Source organism: Dryas octopetala, chromosome 2 (genome assembly GCF_963921425.1).
Source record: "Dryas octopetala chromosome 2, drDryOcto1.1, whole genome shotgun sequence".
NCBI classification, from domain to species: Eukaryota; Viridiplantae; Streptophyta; class Magnoliopsida; order Rosales; family Rosaceae; genus Dryas; species Dryas octopetala.
In genome coordinates, this window is record NC_141367.1 from 2,660,462 (window position 1) to 2,675,838 (window position 15,377).

The 15,377-nt window shown below is 37.6% G+C and overlaps 1 protein-coding gene across 1 annotated transcript; it reads left to right on the plus strand.

The window, feature by feature from the left end:
• Positions 1-1,027: 1,027 nt before the first annotated feature.
• Positions 1,028-15,051, plus strand: LOC147292488 (S-adenosyl-L-methionine-dependent methyltransferases superfamily protein). The gene is made up of 16 exons (XM_086232158.1): positions 1,028-1,432; positions 1,536-1,637; positions 1,896-1,962; positions 2,056-2,237; positions 2,494-2,748; positions 3,522-3,605; positions 3,713-3,760; positions 3,851-3,915; positions 4,504-4,552; positions 4,813-5,071; positions 7,693-7,814; positions 8,940-9,020; positions 9,144-9,218; positions 13,464-13,663; positions 13,781-13,931; positions 14,517-15,051. Exons 1-16 carry the CDS (start codon positions 1,082-1,084, stop codon positions 14,712-14,714), a joined length of 2,289 nt encoding a protein of 762 aa, XP_086088284.1. The 5' UTR covers positions 1,028-1,081; the 3' UTR covers positions 14,715-15,051.
• The last annotated feature ends 326 nt before the right edge of the window (positions 15,052-15,377 follow it).

Sequence of the window (15,377 nt, forward strand, 5' to 3'; positions counted from 1 at the left end):
TTTTTTTGTCAATCCAATTTTGTCTACTATTATGTATGTTTTTTGTTAGTTAATGAGGAAATTTGAAATATTTTATAGTTCGTGGATCAATTTGAAATGAATCCTATAATTAATTGAGAAATTTGAAATGTTTTATAATTCATGAACCAATTTTAAATGGATCCTATTGTTGGTGGATGTAAATGTATTTGAGCATTTTTTTTATTGTACTAGTGGATGATGTAATATTTATGAATTATAGTAGCCTTCACTATATTATTATGTTTGACTTTTTAATTAGTACTTAATTTTTTTTTTTTTGAGAATAAAGCAAATCATTGTATTAAAACAGCCAAAAAAGCAGAGAGAATACAAAATATGAGCCTAAAGGCTTACAAGAAAACAAAAACCCACAAAAGTGGAGCAGAAAAGCCCACAGAAATTCGAAGATCTCATAACATCGGCATCGAGCAGATACTGTAGCCATCAAACGGAGCCAGAGAGGCACCGTAGGAATTAGCGAACTAGTCGCGTTTGGGTTCACGATCCTACCAACATCTCTAAGTCGAGGCTGACAATAGCGCAAAGTGGCGGATGTGGCAATAGTAACCGGTGGAAATATGACCGGTACCGGCGAAAATAGTGACTCCCTAACACCTTGTGATGAGCGCCAGAGAAAACCTGAAAGCATCAAAACACAAAACAAACCAAAACAAACAAAATCTGAAAAACTCTCACGAAGAGAGGTGGAAAAACTCTCACAAGGAGAGATGAAAACACTCTCACTTATTAGGATGAGAGTATCCCAAAGGACAAAAATAAAAAAACAGAAAAAGGAAAAGAAAAACAAAAGAGAGAGGGGCGAGGGGAGGAGCAGTCTGTGAGAACACAAAGGCCGCCCCTCCCCCATGGAGAATTAGTACTTAATTTAAAATACTATTAAATTTTGATATATAAATTAAAAAATTATTGAAATTTGATAAAGTCAATAAAACTATTCACAAATTAAAGTGAGGGGGTGTATAGTGTGACTGTGAGAAACCAAAAACCCAAATAAACCCCAGCTTTGAAAACACACGCATCACAGAGAGAAGCCGCAAAAATGGGGAAGAAGGAGCAGTTAGAGCAGCTACTGGGAACCCTAGGAGACTTCACAAGCAAAGAGAACTGGGACAACTTCTTCACCATCCGAGGCACCGACGATTCCTTCGAGTGGTACGCCGAGTGGTCCGAGCTCCGAGACCCATTGCTAGCCCACCTCCCGCCACCGCAACCCCAAATTCTCGTGCCGGGTTGCGGCAGCTCCCGCCTCTCCGAGCACCTCTACGACGCCGGTTTCCATGCCATCACCAATATTGACTTCTCCAAGGTCGCCATTTCCGATTGCCTCCGCCGCAATGTCCGCCACCGCTCCGATATGCGCTGGCGCGTCATGGACATGACCGCCATGCAGGTGCTACTACTACCCTTCACAACTGTGACCTTATAAACGTCCATTGAACTGAGTTGAATTGAATTGGTTTGAACCCTTTTCTTATTTCTTTACAAATTTACAGTTTGCGGACGAGGCCTTCGATGTTGTAGTTGACAAAGGTGGATTAGATGCTCTAATGGAGCCAGAGCTTGGCCCTAAGCTAGGGAGCCAATATTTATATGAGGTGTGCTGGACTTTGTTTTAGAATAAAACTATTTGGATCATCTCAATGAACCATGCTATGCTGTTAATAGAGGTGGGTCCCACATGATTGGGTTCTGCCTCTGTTTGAAAGATGGTACATGGTATGTAAGATGGTCAGTTAAGATTGTCCAAATAGCAATGCTCTTTGTTTTATGTTGTCAGTGATTTAGTTAGTTTCATTGGTTATGGAATATACGAATTCTTTGTTGAGTGGAATTTTGTGTTTCCCATTTTCCAGGTGAGAAGAGTTTTGAAGTCTGGGGGGAAGTTTATTTGTCTTACATTGGCAGAGTCCCATGTCCTGGGTACTGTTTTTACATGTTATTGCTTGCTCTTCCACTTTGGTTCCATTTGAAGAAACTATTAAGTCCTAATTATCTTGGCTGCTGTCATTCCAGCTTTGCTTTTCTCTAAGCTTCGGTTTGGGTGGAAAATGAATATTCATGCCATACCTCAGAAACCGTCTAGTAAGCCAAGCCTTCAAGCGTTTATGGTTGTTGCTGAGAAAGAGATGTCCAGTGTGTTAAAGGAGATCACATCACCATTTAATAATTCTTCTCTGGCTTGTAAAGGAAGTCAGGTAAAATATCTGGCGTGCATGATATTATGTTAGTATTAATTTATCTTATTTACATAAAATTCTTACACAATAAAAGGTTATAATTGAATAACTAGTTGTTTCAGGAACAGTGTTTACTGTTTAGTCTTTCAAACATGTTGGTTGTATGGAGTGCATACTTTCTACAGTCTTTCTTTTATAATGTAAGGTCGCGTACATAGATATTGGGAAACTAGTTTCTCAAAAGATTGACAAAAGCTGCTGGTTGTGGGTTTAGGCTTGTGGACTTCTTGAAGCCGTTGAAAATGAGAATCAAATTCGTAGAGAATACTCCGCTGGTTCAGATATATTGTACTCTCTCGAAGACTTGCAACTTGGAGCTAGAGGGGATTTGACTAAGCTTTGCCCAGGTCATCGTTTTCAGCTTAATTTGTGCGGGAGCTCCCGTTTCAGTTACAGGGCTGTAGTTCTTGATGCTCGGGAGCTGTCTGGCCCATTTGCATATCATTGTGGGGTTTTTATTGTGCCTAAGGTCTGTCTTAGTGAACTTCTGGCTGGTGCATTGCATGGTACCACATATGCACATACATAAAGTAAATGAAAGCTTTGTTCCGAAGTAGAGTTATTTTGACTAAGTTTTGACTCTCTTCTGCAACCCTTCTTTATTGGGAATGAAAAATGGAAGCATGTCTTATAACTTGTCAAATTATTTACCTACCAAAGAAAAAGAAAAAAAAAAAAAAAAACTGGCCGAGTTTTATAAATGGGTTCATCACATGAAACCATAGTTGATAATAGCTCTGACAGTAAATAAACTTGTTATTCTGATACTGCATCATGCTTTCAGCTGGCTGTAGCATTGTGTCGTCCAACATTACTCGAACCTAATTTGATCAATTATCTTTGCCTGGTTTGTTAAGAAACATATTAATATCCACCATGAAAACATATCTTTCCTCTCTCTCTCAAGTAATATGTCAAAATTTTTGGAATATTGCAATATGAAGTTTCTTTGTATTTTGGGAAATGTGTAGCTATAAGGTAAATTAAACATGCTTTTACTTTTCAGTTGACATGGTTGGCTTATAGAAAAACAGAGTTATTTATCTTCTTTCTTTATTTCTTCTACCTTTTCTTATTGATTTTTTATTATACGTGTCCCATGTGGAGCTCAAATATATGAAAATGTTAGAACATATTATGATTCTATTTTGCCTGATAGATGTGCCATATACTATTTTCTCAGTCTTCTCAACTTGTGAATTAGTTCTTTTTGAAATCAAGTAACAAAATATTTGATTCCAGACTCGGGCTCATGAATGGCTATTCGCCTCAGAAGAAGGACAATGGATGGTAGTAGAAAGCTCGAAGGCAGCTCGTCTAGTAATGGTACCTTTACCTCACAATCATATTATCTTTGAGATCATTATTTTCAGGGGTGCTTTTTTATTTTATTTTTTTGCTATTCTAAATTAGATTTCATGTGTTGAGTGAAGGTTTTATTAGATGCCAGTCATGTCAATGCCAGCATGGAAGATATTCAGGTAATATTTCTTCATCCTATTCTATTGATGAGTTATGACAGTTTAACTATTAATTTTGGTTATTTACTATCTATTTGGTCTCTCTTTCAGAAGGATTTATCTCCCTTGGTTAAACAATTGGCTCCTGGAAAAGATGACAATGAAGCTCAAATTCCGTACGTTACTTGCATCATTTGCTTTTCTTTTTATTTTCCAGAAGGCCAACTTGATCTTTTTATATACATAGTTATCATCATTATTTCCTGTTGTGATTTTTTCTTGGGTATGTCTATCAATAAAATACCTTACAACTAGTTGTTGCTCATTACCACGGGTAGTTCTCTAAAAGCCCAAAATCTTAGCTATGTTCTCCTTGACATGTGTCTCCACCAAGCCAAATTCTGCACCATGTAAACACAGTTGAGTTTGCAATTGAGTCTATAGAAACCATTCAACAACAGAATATGCACTAATTACAAGCTGTTCACCAAGAAATCACATTTGAGAGCAGTAGACCAATTTGCCAAGCCTTATGAACTCTATGTCATCCAGTAGTGTTGACAGTATGGCTTGCCCAATACCACTTATTAAGTTATTTTATCTAATTGCTTTTGTATTTTCAATGCCCTGTAATCAAGTGGTATTGCAATACAAAAGTTCAAGAAGATATCTTTTGTTCCATACTTCTATGACACATTTTCTAATTACTTTATGGTTTCAAAGCATTTCTTTTATACATTTATGTTGGCTGGTTGCTGTTGCAGGTTCATGATGGCAAGTGATGGGATCAAACAACGGAATATTGTTCACCAGGTTCTTTCTATTTTTAAATGCTATGGCATTTTCAATGTGCACACTACTACTGTCTATGAACTATGAGGACATTGATTTATTTATTTACAGTTGGAAAGACCTGGCGGAAATTATTAAGAAAATGCCAGTACTTGTATGCCTTTTTTATAATGCAAATGGACTGGATTTTCTTTCAACCTCTTTTTATGCAATCCTATAAAAAAAGAATGAAAACGGGCTTGGCATTTTCATCATCCTCACTTGCTTGCATACATTTGCAGGTCACATCTTTGATAACTGGGCCAATAATAGTTGAGGACGTGATTTATGAAAGTGTCGATGGTGATATCGGTCGCATTCTACCATCTAGAGATTTGACATTTCGTCGCCTTGTTTTCAAAAGAAGTGAGGGTCTGGTTCAGTCAGAAGCTCTTCTATCAGAGGAAGGATCTAACAATAAAATTGTTGGTGAGACTGACAGGAAAAAAACAAACTCATCTTCCAAATCTAAAAGAAGAGGAATTCAGAGACGAAGTGTTGGTATTGATCCGTGCCTTTGGCATTTTAATTTAAATTGAACTTCTTTCATGCTCGTTTATTTTTTCTTGAATAATGAAATCTATGCATGTTATACTCTTAGTTTCTTGTTAGCTGTACTTTGGTGGTACGTGAAACTCTCTTCAGACAAAAATGTCTTCACCTTCTGCAGAAAATGGAATTTAATTTTTTTCATTTCGGTTATAAACTTATAATAACCTTGTAGCACTCAAGACTTGAACCCATGTGCTTGCAGTTGACAATTTGGGCTTTTACTATTATGCATACAGTGGTAAAAAAATGTACGTAAAAAGTACTTGAGGTCGTGATTAGAATGAAAATGAAGAAAATGGGCTGAGAAAGGAAATTTTGGAATATTTCCCATATCCGTTTTTTGACAAAATTTCTGAGTCTTAAAAGTGGATACGAAGACAATTTCCTTCAGTGATACTCCTGTATTCATATGGAATCTCTAATTTGATCAAACTTACGCGGAGTGTACAAACTCTTTTCTGGAAAACCCACCTACTGGAATTTTCTATTTTCATTTCATACCTAAAGTTCAAACTAATATAGAATAATGTAAATACATGCATGTAGAAAACTTTTAAAAGTCTCATTGCACCTGGTGTACTGGCAGGCTTTACATGGAGTTGAAACTGTATCCCTTTTTTTTAGTCTAAATTTGGGTTTGGAATTTGAGTTGCAGCAATTTATTTTGGTTTGCTTTGTAAATTTTGTATGATGTCTGAATCACACTTAAATGTAAGATGCGTACTTCATGTTCTTTTTATTGACTTTTTATTTTCTCTGTTATATTCAGTTCAATTATTCCTTAGTCATATAAAATTATTTAATCTTGCTCAATATACGCATGTATGTATACATTAAATCAAGATTAAATTACACGTAGGTATCTCATGTTCACACCGTTTTTCACTTGGGTACCCCAATAAAAAAAAGTTGCATAGACGTACCTCAACTACCATTTTTGACACTTAGGTATTTCCATCAACTTTTCCTTCTGCTAGGCCGTTAAGTGTCGACGTGGCACTTTGACATGACTTTAAAAAAATGCCACGTGGACAAAAAAAATAAAAAAGGAAATAATTATTAAAAAAAACTAAAAAAATTAAAAACCTAAATAATTAAATTAGAAAAAAAACAAAAATACCAAGAAATAAAATCAAAAGAACCCAGCCACCCACCCCTCCCTCCCAGCCACCCCTCGCCGCTGACCCCACCCACCTTGCCGCCGACCTCACCCACCCCGCCGCTGACCCACCCGGCCACCCAACCCCTCTCTCCCCGCCCCACTCCTCTCTCTCTCTCTCTCTCTCTCTCTCTCTCTCTCTCTCTCTCTAACTCACTCTCTTTCTCCTTCAAACCCCAGCCCAACCCCAGCCTCGAGCCCTCCTCCCTCTGCCTCCCCCGCGTCGGCCACCCAACCCACCCATCTCCCTCCCCCTCTCCGGCCACCAGCTCCATCTCTCTTTCTGTCTGTCTCTCTCTCTCTCTCTCAGATCTGAACGCAGGGGATTGGGTTGGGCTGGGTTGGAGTTGGGGTTGGGCTGGGTTTGGGATGGGGTTGGGCTTGGTTTGGAGGGATGTAGGGGGAGGGCGGCGGTCGGGGTGGGGTGGGGAGGGGCTGGGTTTGGGAGGTTTCGGGGAGAGGGAGAGCGAGTCAGAGAGAGAGAGAGAGTCGGTCGGCGGGATGGGTTGGCGGCGGGGTGGGTGGGGTCGGCGGGAAGGAGGGGTGGCTGGGAGGGAGGGAGGGGTGGGTGGCTGGATTGGGGTGGGTCTCGGAGGGAGGGGTGGCAGGGTTTTTTTTTGTTTTTTTTTTTTAATTTAATTATTTAGGTTTTTAAGTTTCTTATTTTTTTTTAAGTTTATTTCATTTTTTAAAGTTTATTTAATTTTTTATTATTTTTTTGTCCACATGGCATTTTTTTAAGCCACGTCATTGTGCCATGTAAACAATTAACGGCCTAGCGGACAGAAAAGTTGACAGAGGTACCAAAGTGTCAAAAAATGGTAGTTGAGGTACGTCTATGCAACTTTTTTTTATTGGGGTACCCAAGTGAAAAACGGTGTAAACTTGAGGTACCTACGTGCAATTTGCTCTTAAATCAAAGCATCTTACTGTTTCATATAATTTGGTAGCTTGGTATCTTGTTAGGTGCCCTTTGAATGCTCCTTTTAGAACTCGCTCTAATGCAGTTCACAGCAGTACAGAATACATATAATGGCATTATGACATTAGGCAGTTGACGCTGCTAGAGTCAGAACTAAAAGAAATTGTGATGGCATAACTTTGATACTCTCAACAGTAAAATTATTCCAGTATGGTCAAACTTTAAGGTCATGTGAAAACCAAATACAAATTCTTAAATGTCAACATTTTACTTATAAATACTGTCCAGTTTTTTTGGGTCTGAATATCGTCCACTTGCACTTCTGACATTTTATATTTATTTTTTTAATTCATAGTGGTTTTATAACTCTTTATTGTGTTCCATCAAATTAAAGAACATTATTGCTGCTCATTTTGAGTTTATTCTTTGCCTTACCTTTGGTGATTGATATTTACTTACTTTTTCTTCTTTCAAATTTTTTTTTTATAGAAACAGGCCACCAGATGAAGGTCTATCATGGGTATTTGGCTAGTTCTTATCATACAGGGATTCTTTCTGGATTAATGTTGATTTCATCCTATTTGGAAAGCATGGCGGAAACGCAAAAATCAGTAAGCACTGTGTTTCTAACTACTTTTAAGCCCTTGGTCTTGCTGGGGTGGTAAAAAGAATGGGTAGGCTTCTCGTAACTTTACGCTCAAAATTTTGAGAACAATAAAATAAGCTTAAATTTTTCGTTTCTATTATAATTTCCTCAGCGTCCTTCTTACCTTCTAGAAATTTAACCTTCAAGAGGAATCTGAATGATAGGAATTCATAACAGTTTGTTAATTTGTTGCCTTGAATTAGTAATATTCCTCCCCCGCTTATAGAATGAGCTGGAAGATTTCGGTACCTACTAAAGTTTCTATTATAATTCTTGTTGCGTTAGTGGCTCATGGTAAAATCAATGTGTGATATGCTCCAAAAAAGAGGGACCCTCTGGTCCTTTATCTTCTCATTGGTGCGTGTTTTGTGAAGCTGAGGGTGAGCCTATTGAGCATATATCTCTTTCACTTTGCAAGTTTTGAGTAGGCTGTCAGTCCAAAAAAAAAAAAGGCAGGCTGTTGCTTTTTGTTTTTTTTTTGGTGTTGAGTGGGTTGTTCCAGGAAACTGTTATTTCTTGGTGATTGAGGTCTTCTTGGGGCAGAGTACAACTTTGTACTCTGTGGTTGGAAAGAAACATAAGAAATTTTTTGACAATATGAGGAGATGTTTATTTGGGACAGGTTTAGATTTCTTGCATCTCTCTGGACATTCTTGTCTAATCATTTTTGGGGCATTCCTTTTAGTGTTATTCATCCTTTTTGGGTCGGAGTTTTGCATTGATTGTTGTTTTGCATGTGCATGTAGTTGGCTTGTCCTAGGTGGTTTGCTTGTCCATCTCCTTTTGTGTTTCAGTACTGTTTTTCAATAAAGCTATTTCCTTGCCAATTGTATCATAATTGTGGAAATTTTTATATATGCTTGGTGTTAGGCTTTAGTTTAACGAGGGGAATCTGCTGTACTCCCATGTATAAAAAATGGACCCATTCTAGGTTCAGCTGTCCAATTTTCCTGCTCATCTATCAATGTTTGCAATATTCTTTTGTCTGCACTACTTCATAATAGTTGAATTTTCTTGTCATTGGTCAAACATTTTATTCTTTTTTGGATATTGATGGTTCCTTTGTTTCACACTACTAATCCTTTCTCAGGTCAAAGCAGTTGTAATTGGTCTTGGAGCAGGTTTACTTCCTATGTTCCTTCGTAGATGTATGCCTTTTATGCACACTGAGGTAATTTTAGGCTTAGCCCATCTCCCAGAAAAAAGAAAAAAAGAAAAAAGATGAGTTTTCAGATCAACATCTATGATAAAATTTGTTTAGTGGAAGTGTGGTAATTAATTATTTTATTTACAGGTGGTGGAGTTGGATCCTGTAGTCCTCAAACTTGCAAAAGAATACTTTGATTTTATTGAAGATGATCACTTGCAGGTAATTTAATATGCATCAAGCTGCCTTCTTTTCATATTTATCATTATTTTTAAAAGAAGATTTTTTTTGTTCCTACATAGAAGACCAGGGCCACCTCCAGCGAGAAATGTTATTTATTCCTTGCAGTTGATAGTCTACAGAAATAATAACAATAAGGCTGAGTAGAGTTGAGTTGAGTTGAGTATGGTTCTTTGGCCATAAATCATAATCGCTAGAGCAGACAAACACATGCAACTTTACTTGGTTGCCATAAAACTTAAGTAAGGAGGCACAAAATGTCTTATTTTACTTGGTTATTCTGTGCCAGGACCTATTTTTCCCCCCCTTTTGGCAATGTCTGGTTAATGCTCTTTAAAATTACTAGTTGCCATTGCAATTTTCATGTTAACCTCATACAACATTTCCTTTATTCCTCACACCTAAAATTCATTCACACCCAGTTACTCTTTACATCCAACCCTAATTTAAGAAATAAGATTTTGCTCAACACACCCCTAGTATATTCCCAAAACACAATTTAAAAATAAAAATACTTTTATTCTTCAAAACTTAAAAAATAAAAAGATAAAAATATAAATGAGAGGGTAGCCTTTGTTGGCAACAGCACCCCCATCTCAAGCCAACGGCCAGCCATGGCTTGCTTCTTTTATTCTTTTTTCTTATTTTACAAAGTTGGGTGTGGAAATAAATTTAGTGTAAAACACTTCACTTGCATCTGAGTTTCAAATTACTCTCTTTCCTTATTACTCTGTTGGAAGAAAGATTTAGAAATGGTGAAAGGATTCCTTGTCTTTTTTTTTTTTTTTTTTTTTTTTTTTTTTTTTTTTTTCTGCATTATGAATAGAGTACATGTGTGTTTTATAAGGCATGAAGACATAAATCTACTTTGAAGATTATCATTAAATTACGGTAATTAAACAATCAGACCTTAATCTAAGCTCACGAACTTTTTTTTCGGTGCAATGGGGGCCGCTAAGCTAACCAACTTAATTTACACTAAATGCATATCATCAGCCATTAAGTTAAATGACTAATATCCGGCCTATATAAATGACACTCTGCCAGCTGGAGAGTAGGGATTGATATCTCTTATCTTGCTGCAAATAAAACTGAGATGAGATCCAAGCGAAATGATGTAGAGGCAGAGGAAGCTTCCTTGCTGTTACTACTATTGGAAAGTGCTTGGTTATGTCCTTCTAAAAGTGAAGCAAGGAGATGGAAGTTAGAGGCTTCCGGGAGCTTCTCAGCTAAGTCTTTTAGCAAATTTCTAAGCGATTCCTCCCACTACCCAACTTTTGATTCTGCAGGTGAGATTTGGTAATCGAAAGCCCCTTCCAAGGTTAAGGTTCTTTTTTGGGTAGTGGTGCATGGAAAGCTAAACACTTGTGACTTGATTCAAAGGAGAAGACTAAGCAGATATGGCATTCAAGATAATGGCTGGGATGCGAGGCCTGGGGTAATGGTATCTTCTCGCTGTCCGTGGAAGGACATTTCTCAAGTTTATGAGGAGTTCTTAGAGTGTTGTCAATTTAGGGTGGGAGGGGGGGAGAGAATAAGGTTTTGGAAGGATTGCTGGATATCGGAAGTGCCTTTATGTTCCATGTTTGTTCACTTGAGTAGGCTGGCTTTGAATCTAAACTGTATGGTGGCTAATTTGGTGGTTTTTAATTCTTCGGGAGTAGGTTGGAATCTTGGATTTAGAAGAAATCTTCGTGAAAGAGAGGTTGAGGATTTTGCTGCTCTTTTGGTAGTTTTGGAGGATGCCCAAGTGGTTGATGGATGTCTAGATAAAAGAAGATGGAAGTTGGAGGCTTCTGGGTCATTCTCTTGCAAATCCTTTTTTAAGCATCTATGTGAAAAGGGATTTTCAGCTGTTTTCGAGCCTGCAACATTCATTTGGAAGTCGCAGGCCCCTCCTAAAGTCTGTGTTCTGGCATGGATTATTGCTCAGGGGAAGTTAAATACGTGTGATATGCTTCAAAAGAGAAGACCCCGTACTAGTTTGTCTCCTCATTGGTGTGCCCTTTGTAGAAAGGAAGCTGAATCTGGGAACCATCTGTTTCTGTATTGTCCTTTTGATTTGGGCTTATGGGGTTATTTGTTTGAAGCTGCTGGTATCAGCTGGGATAATCCTCCGTTAGTATCCGCGTTGTTGTATTAAAAAGATGTTGTGTTTGGGAGGAGGGATAGGAAGGCAAAGGTCCTGTGGTCTTGTGGTGTGATGGCAGTGGTGTGGGTAATTTGGTGGGAGAGAAATAGAAGAATCTTTGAAGATTTTAAGGGGGATAATGTGGAGTGTTCCTGGGACAAAGTGAGATTTTGGGCGTCGTTATGGTCCTCAGTTTCTCCAGCTTTCAGTTTCTTTAATTTTGTTGGATTGGAAAGCTGCAGTTGGATAGGGTGGTTTTGGAGTTGTGTGGGTTTGTTTATGTTGGTGGTGTTGTGTTTGGCTTATAAAAAATCTGGAAAGTAGCAGTTTGGGTTATTCCTAGTAGGGTACAGTTTTTATGAATGCTGAGAGGATTTGCGCAAGGTCTTCCTAGTTAAGGAAGGAGTTCTGAGTATTTCTAATTGTACAAGGAATTAGAATTAGCTAATTAGGCCAATTACCTAGTTCTATTAGGATTAGGAATCCCAGCTGAAACATAAGTGTTAGCTGCAACCTATGAGTTATAAATAGGTTGCAGCAGCCCTAGGTTTAGCAGAATGTCTTCGACACAAGCACCAGCAAAAGAGAGCCGAGTGATTGAGAGTTTTTCAGGATATTCTGCAGAGGGGATTTAGATTCTAGGGTTCCAAAAAGTCCTTGTAATCTCTGAATTTATTCCAATAGTGCAGTGAATCTCTCAGGAGATATCACAACTGGACGTAGGCACAAGTTTATTGCCGAACCAGTATAAATCTCTTGTGTTTAAGTGTGCTGCATGTGATTGTTTATTTTCTGTTTTCTATTGTTAAAAAGTCATCTCTAGTTCTAGGTCTAATTTACATCAAAGAACAAAGATCTCAAGGGCTTTAATTCAACAAGTGGTAGTGTGCTTTGTGTGTTTTATCTCGTCCTTTCTTTATTTTTAGTAGCTGCTAGTAGGCTAGTGGACATCTTGTTCACTGCTTGGTTTGTTTGTTCTGTTTGTCTTTGTTTAATGAAAGTTTGTTTCTTATAAAAAAAAAAGAAGACTGGGCAACTGTCTCTCTCCCAACTGTTGCATAATGTGTAAAAATGGGGAGAAAACTGTGGATCACATTTTTCGTCATTGCCCAATTGCTTTAAGTGTGTGGAGGAAGTTATTTAGGGAAGTGAATGTCAGCTGGGTTGTGCCAAGAGGTTGCTTTTACTTGTTATGTGAAAAACGCAAGGTGTTAGGGGGAGGGAAGAAGGCTAGAGTCCTGTGGGGTTGCTTGGTGCTTGCTGTCTTTTGGGTTATCTGGTTTGAGAGAAACAAGAGAATTTTTGAAGACAAGAACGGGGATGGACAGGAGGAATTATGGGCCATAACTTTATTCTGGTCTGCTCTCTGGGCATCGGTTTATCCAGAGTTCGGAAACCTATCTTTTAATAATATTTTGATTAATTGGAAAGCGAGTGTGTTATTCTTCCTAGGTCTTAGCTCTATGGTTAGGCTGGGATCAATTATTCCTCTTCGGTTTGCTTTTTCTCTCTGGATCAAGTAGCTTCTTTGTCTCTTTTGAAGTGGATATCATGTTCACTGCTCTGTTTTCTCTTTTGTGATATGCAATAAAGTATTGTTTCTTCTGAAAAATAATAAAAGATCCAAGCGAAATGATCAGATACATTTTTATTCAACACACTGTTGTCAATATGCTTGGAGCTTCAAGCTACAGTTCGGCGAGTTCTAAAAGATCTTTTTCCTAAAGTCTTGTTTGGCCTATTTATACCTCCCTCCAATGAATACCAAGATGATTTATCAAAATCTATGACATGGTAGCGAGAGAAAAGTTGCCATTTTTCTTTTTCATGGTCAAAGTAGGGGTAAGGGATAAATAGGCCAAACAAGAATTTAGAAGTAAACAACATAGAATGGAAAAGAATTAAAAAGAATTAATTTGGTTTTCTTTGGGATGCACAAAGAAAAAGAATTTTGAAGTAAACATAGAATTTCTGGACAGTGGACTTTCATGAACAAAACATTGTTACTTAAATGATATTGCCTTGCTTTGAAATACTTGTAGTCCTGAAACTGTAATCATTGTTTATCGCTTTTTAGATTTCCTTTGGTGTTTCAGGTGCATATTGCTGATGGGATTCAATTTGTTAGAAAAGTTGCTGCAGCTGATGAAAGTTCTGCTGTTCAAGGAAATGAGGATTCTCACAGCAATTCAGAGCCCCCTTCTTCCAATGGAAGCTGCTTGGCATCTCATGTAGAAGGCAAGGTGACTACAAAGGTTGACATAGTTATTATTGATGTGGATTCTGCAGACTCAAGGTGAAGATTTACTTATTTTGCAAGTAAACTTATAAAGATAAGTTAGCAATACTAATTTTAAAGCATGGGCCTTTATATTTTAGTGAGCTACATTTTTTTTTTTGGTCACGTGTACAGCTCTGGGATGACCTGCCCTGCACCGGATTTTGTGGAAGAGTCGTTTCTTCAGACTGTAAAGGATGCACTTTCTGAGAAAGGTCTATTTATTATTAATTTGGTGTCACGGTCCCAAGCCATTAAAGACGGTGTTATTTCAAGGATGAAAGGGGTGAGAATAGTAGACTAATTGTTCATATAGAAATTCTCTCTTATATCCTGAAGAATCGTCTAAATACACATCTAAGCTTTAAATCTTCCTTTCAACACACTTGAATAAAAAAGTTTGCAATGTGGGATTAGGACTGTAAAAGAAGACTGGTGCCATTAATCTTGTGCAGCATTTCTCTTCGCCATTATTCCTGTGTTGTTAAGATACACTTTCAGATTTCATTGCTTGGAATTCAATACCACGTTGGAAAGTCCATGCACACATTGGCAGCAATAATATGTGCGCACACGGCACACATGTACATACAATTTGAGGATAAAATCTGAACTTTGCTCTCACAATAATCTGTTTAGAATTGTCTACTCGAGTGTGACAAGTCAATGCACAGATGTGTGCTGATGTCATATTTTCAGATTTTTTCTGCTAAACCACAATTTTTGGAATGCTCTCTCAAAAATAGATGATCTTATATAAACTAATAGAGTTATTGTCAGTGAAGCTTATATATTGTATTCCCCTGTTAGATTGTCTACAATATATTGTTCTTGAAGAAGTTCTGATTTGCAATTTAATCTTTATCTTCAGGTGTTTAGCCATCTCTTCAGCCTTCAGCTTGAAGAAGACGTCAATGAAGTTATTTTTGCGCTTAGTTCAGCTTCTTGTATCAAGGAGGATTGCTTCCCTCAAGCCACTCTTCAACTCGAGAAATTGTTAAAATTGGAACACCCGGAGATAAGCCAAAGCATTATAAGTGCTGCAAAGAATATGAGACATCTGAAGTGACTCCAATCCGTCGAAGTAGTATCCTACTTGGACCCTTTTTGAGAGGTTATGCTATATTGATCTCTGAGAGCAGGCTTTCTCAGATACTGCTGAAAAATGTATGCCTACAAACCAGTTCATCAGCACCTGCAACACAATCACTTGGGCGAAATGTGTTCAAGTAAAATTAAAATGCTGAGAGAATGTGGGTGAATTGCTTCTCTTGTTCAGCTATTTGAATGCTTGTTTGGGTTACTTTGCCCATAAATAGATCTAATTGAGAATGATGTGTTACTCGTATCAAAGTTGCTATGAATCTAATATAAAATTTGTCTATAATCAGATGACTACAATGAAATCAGCCCCATACTTCTCTTCAACTGTTCAATTTGTAGCTTGCTTGTAGAATTAGGTTTTATGAGTGTAATGTGTGTGAATAAGCTAAACTTATACAGTTATTAGATATCAAGATTGATCCCGTAGTCTCATTGTGTCTTTTTTCTGTTTTTGATTTATATTAAAGCCTGCTGTATGTAGTATAATGTTATTGGTACAACCTCTAATAGTGTTGTAACAGATTGAGAGATCACATAATGGTGTGCTGTCCGCTTGAAGCTATCGCTGCTAACATGTAACATGCAATTCTCAACTTTTGGCTACTCTACTTGAGAAATTTAATTTGTG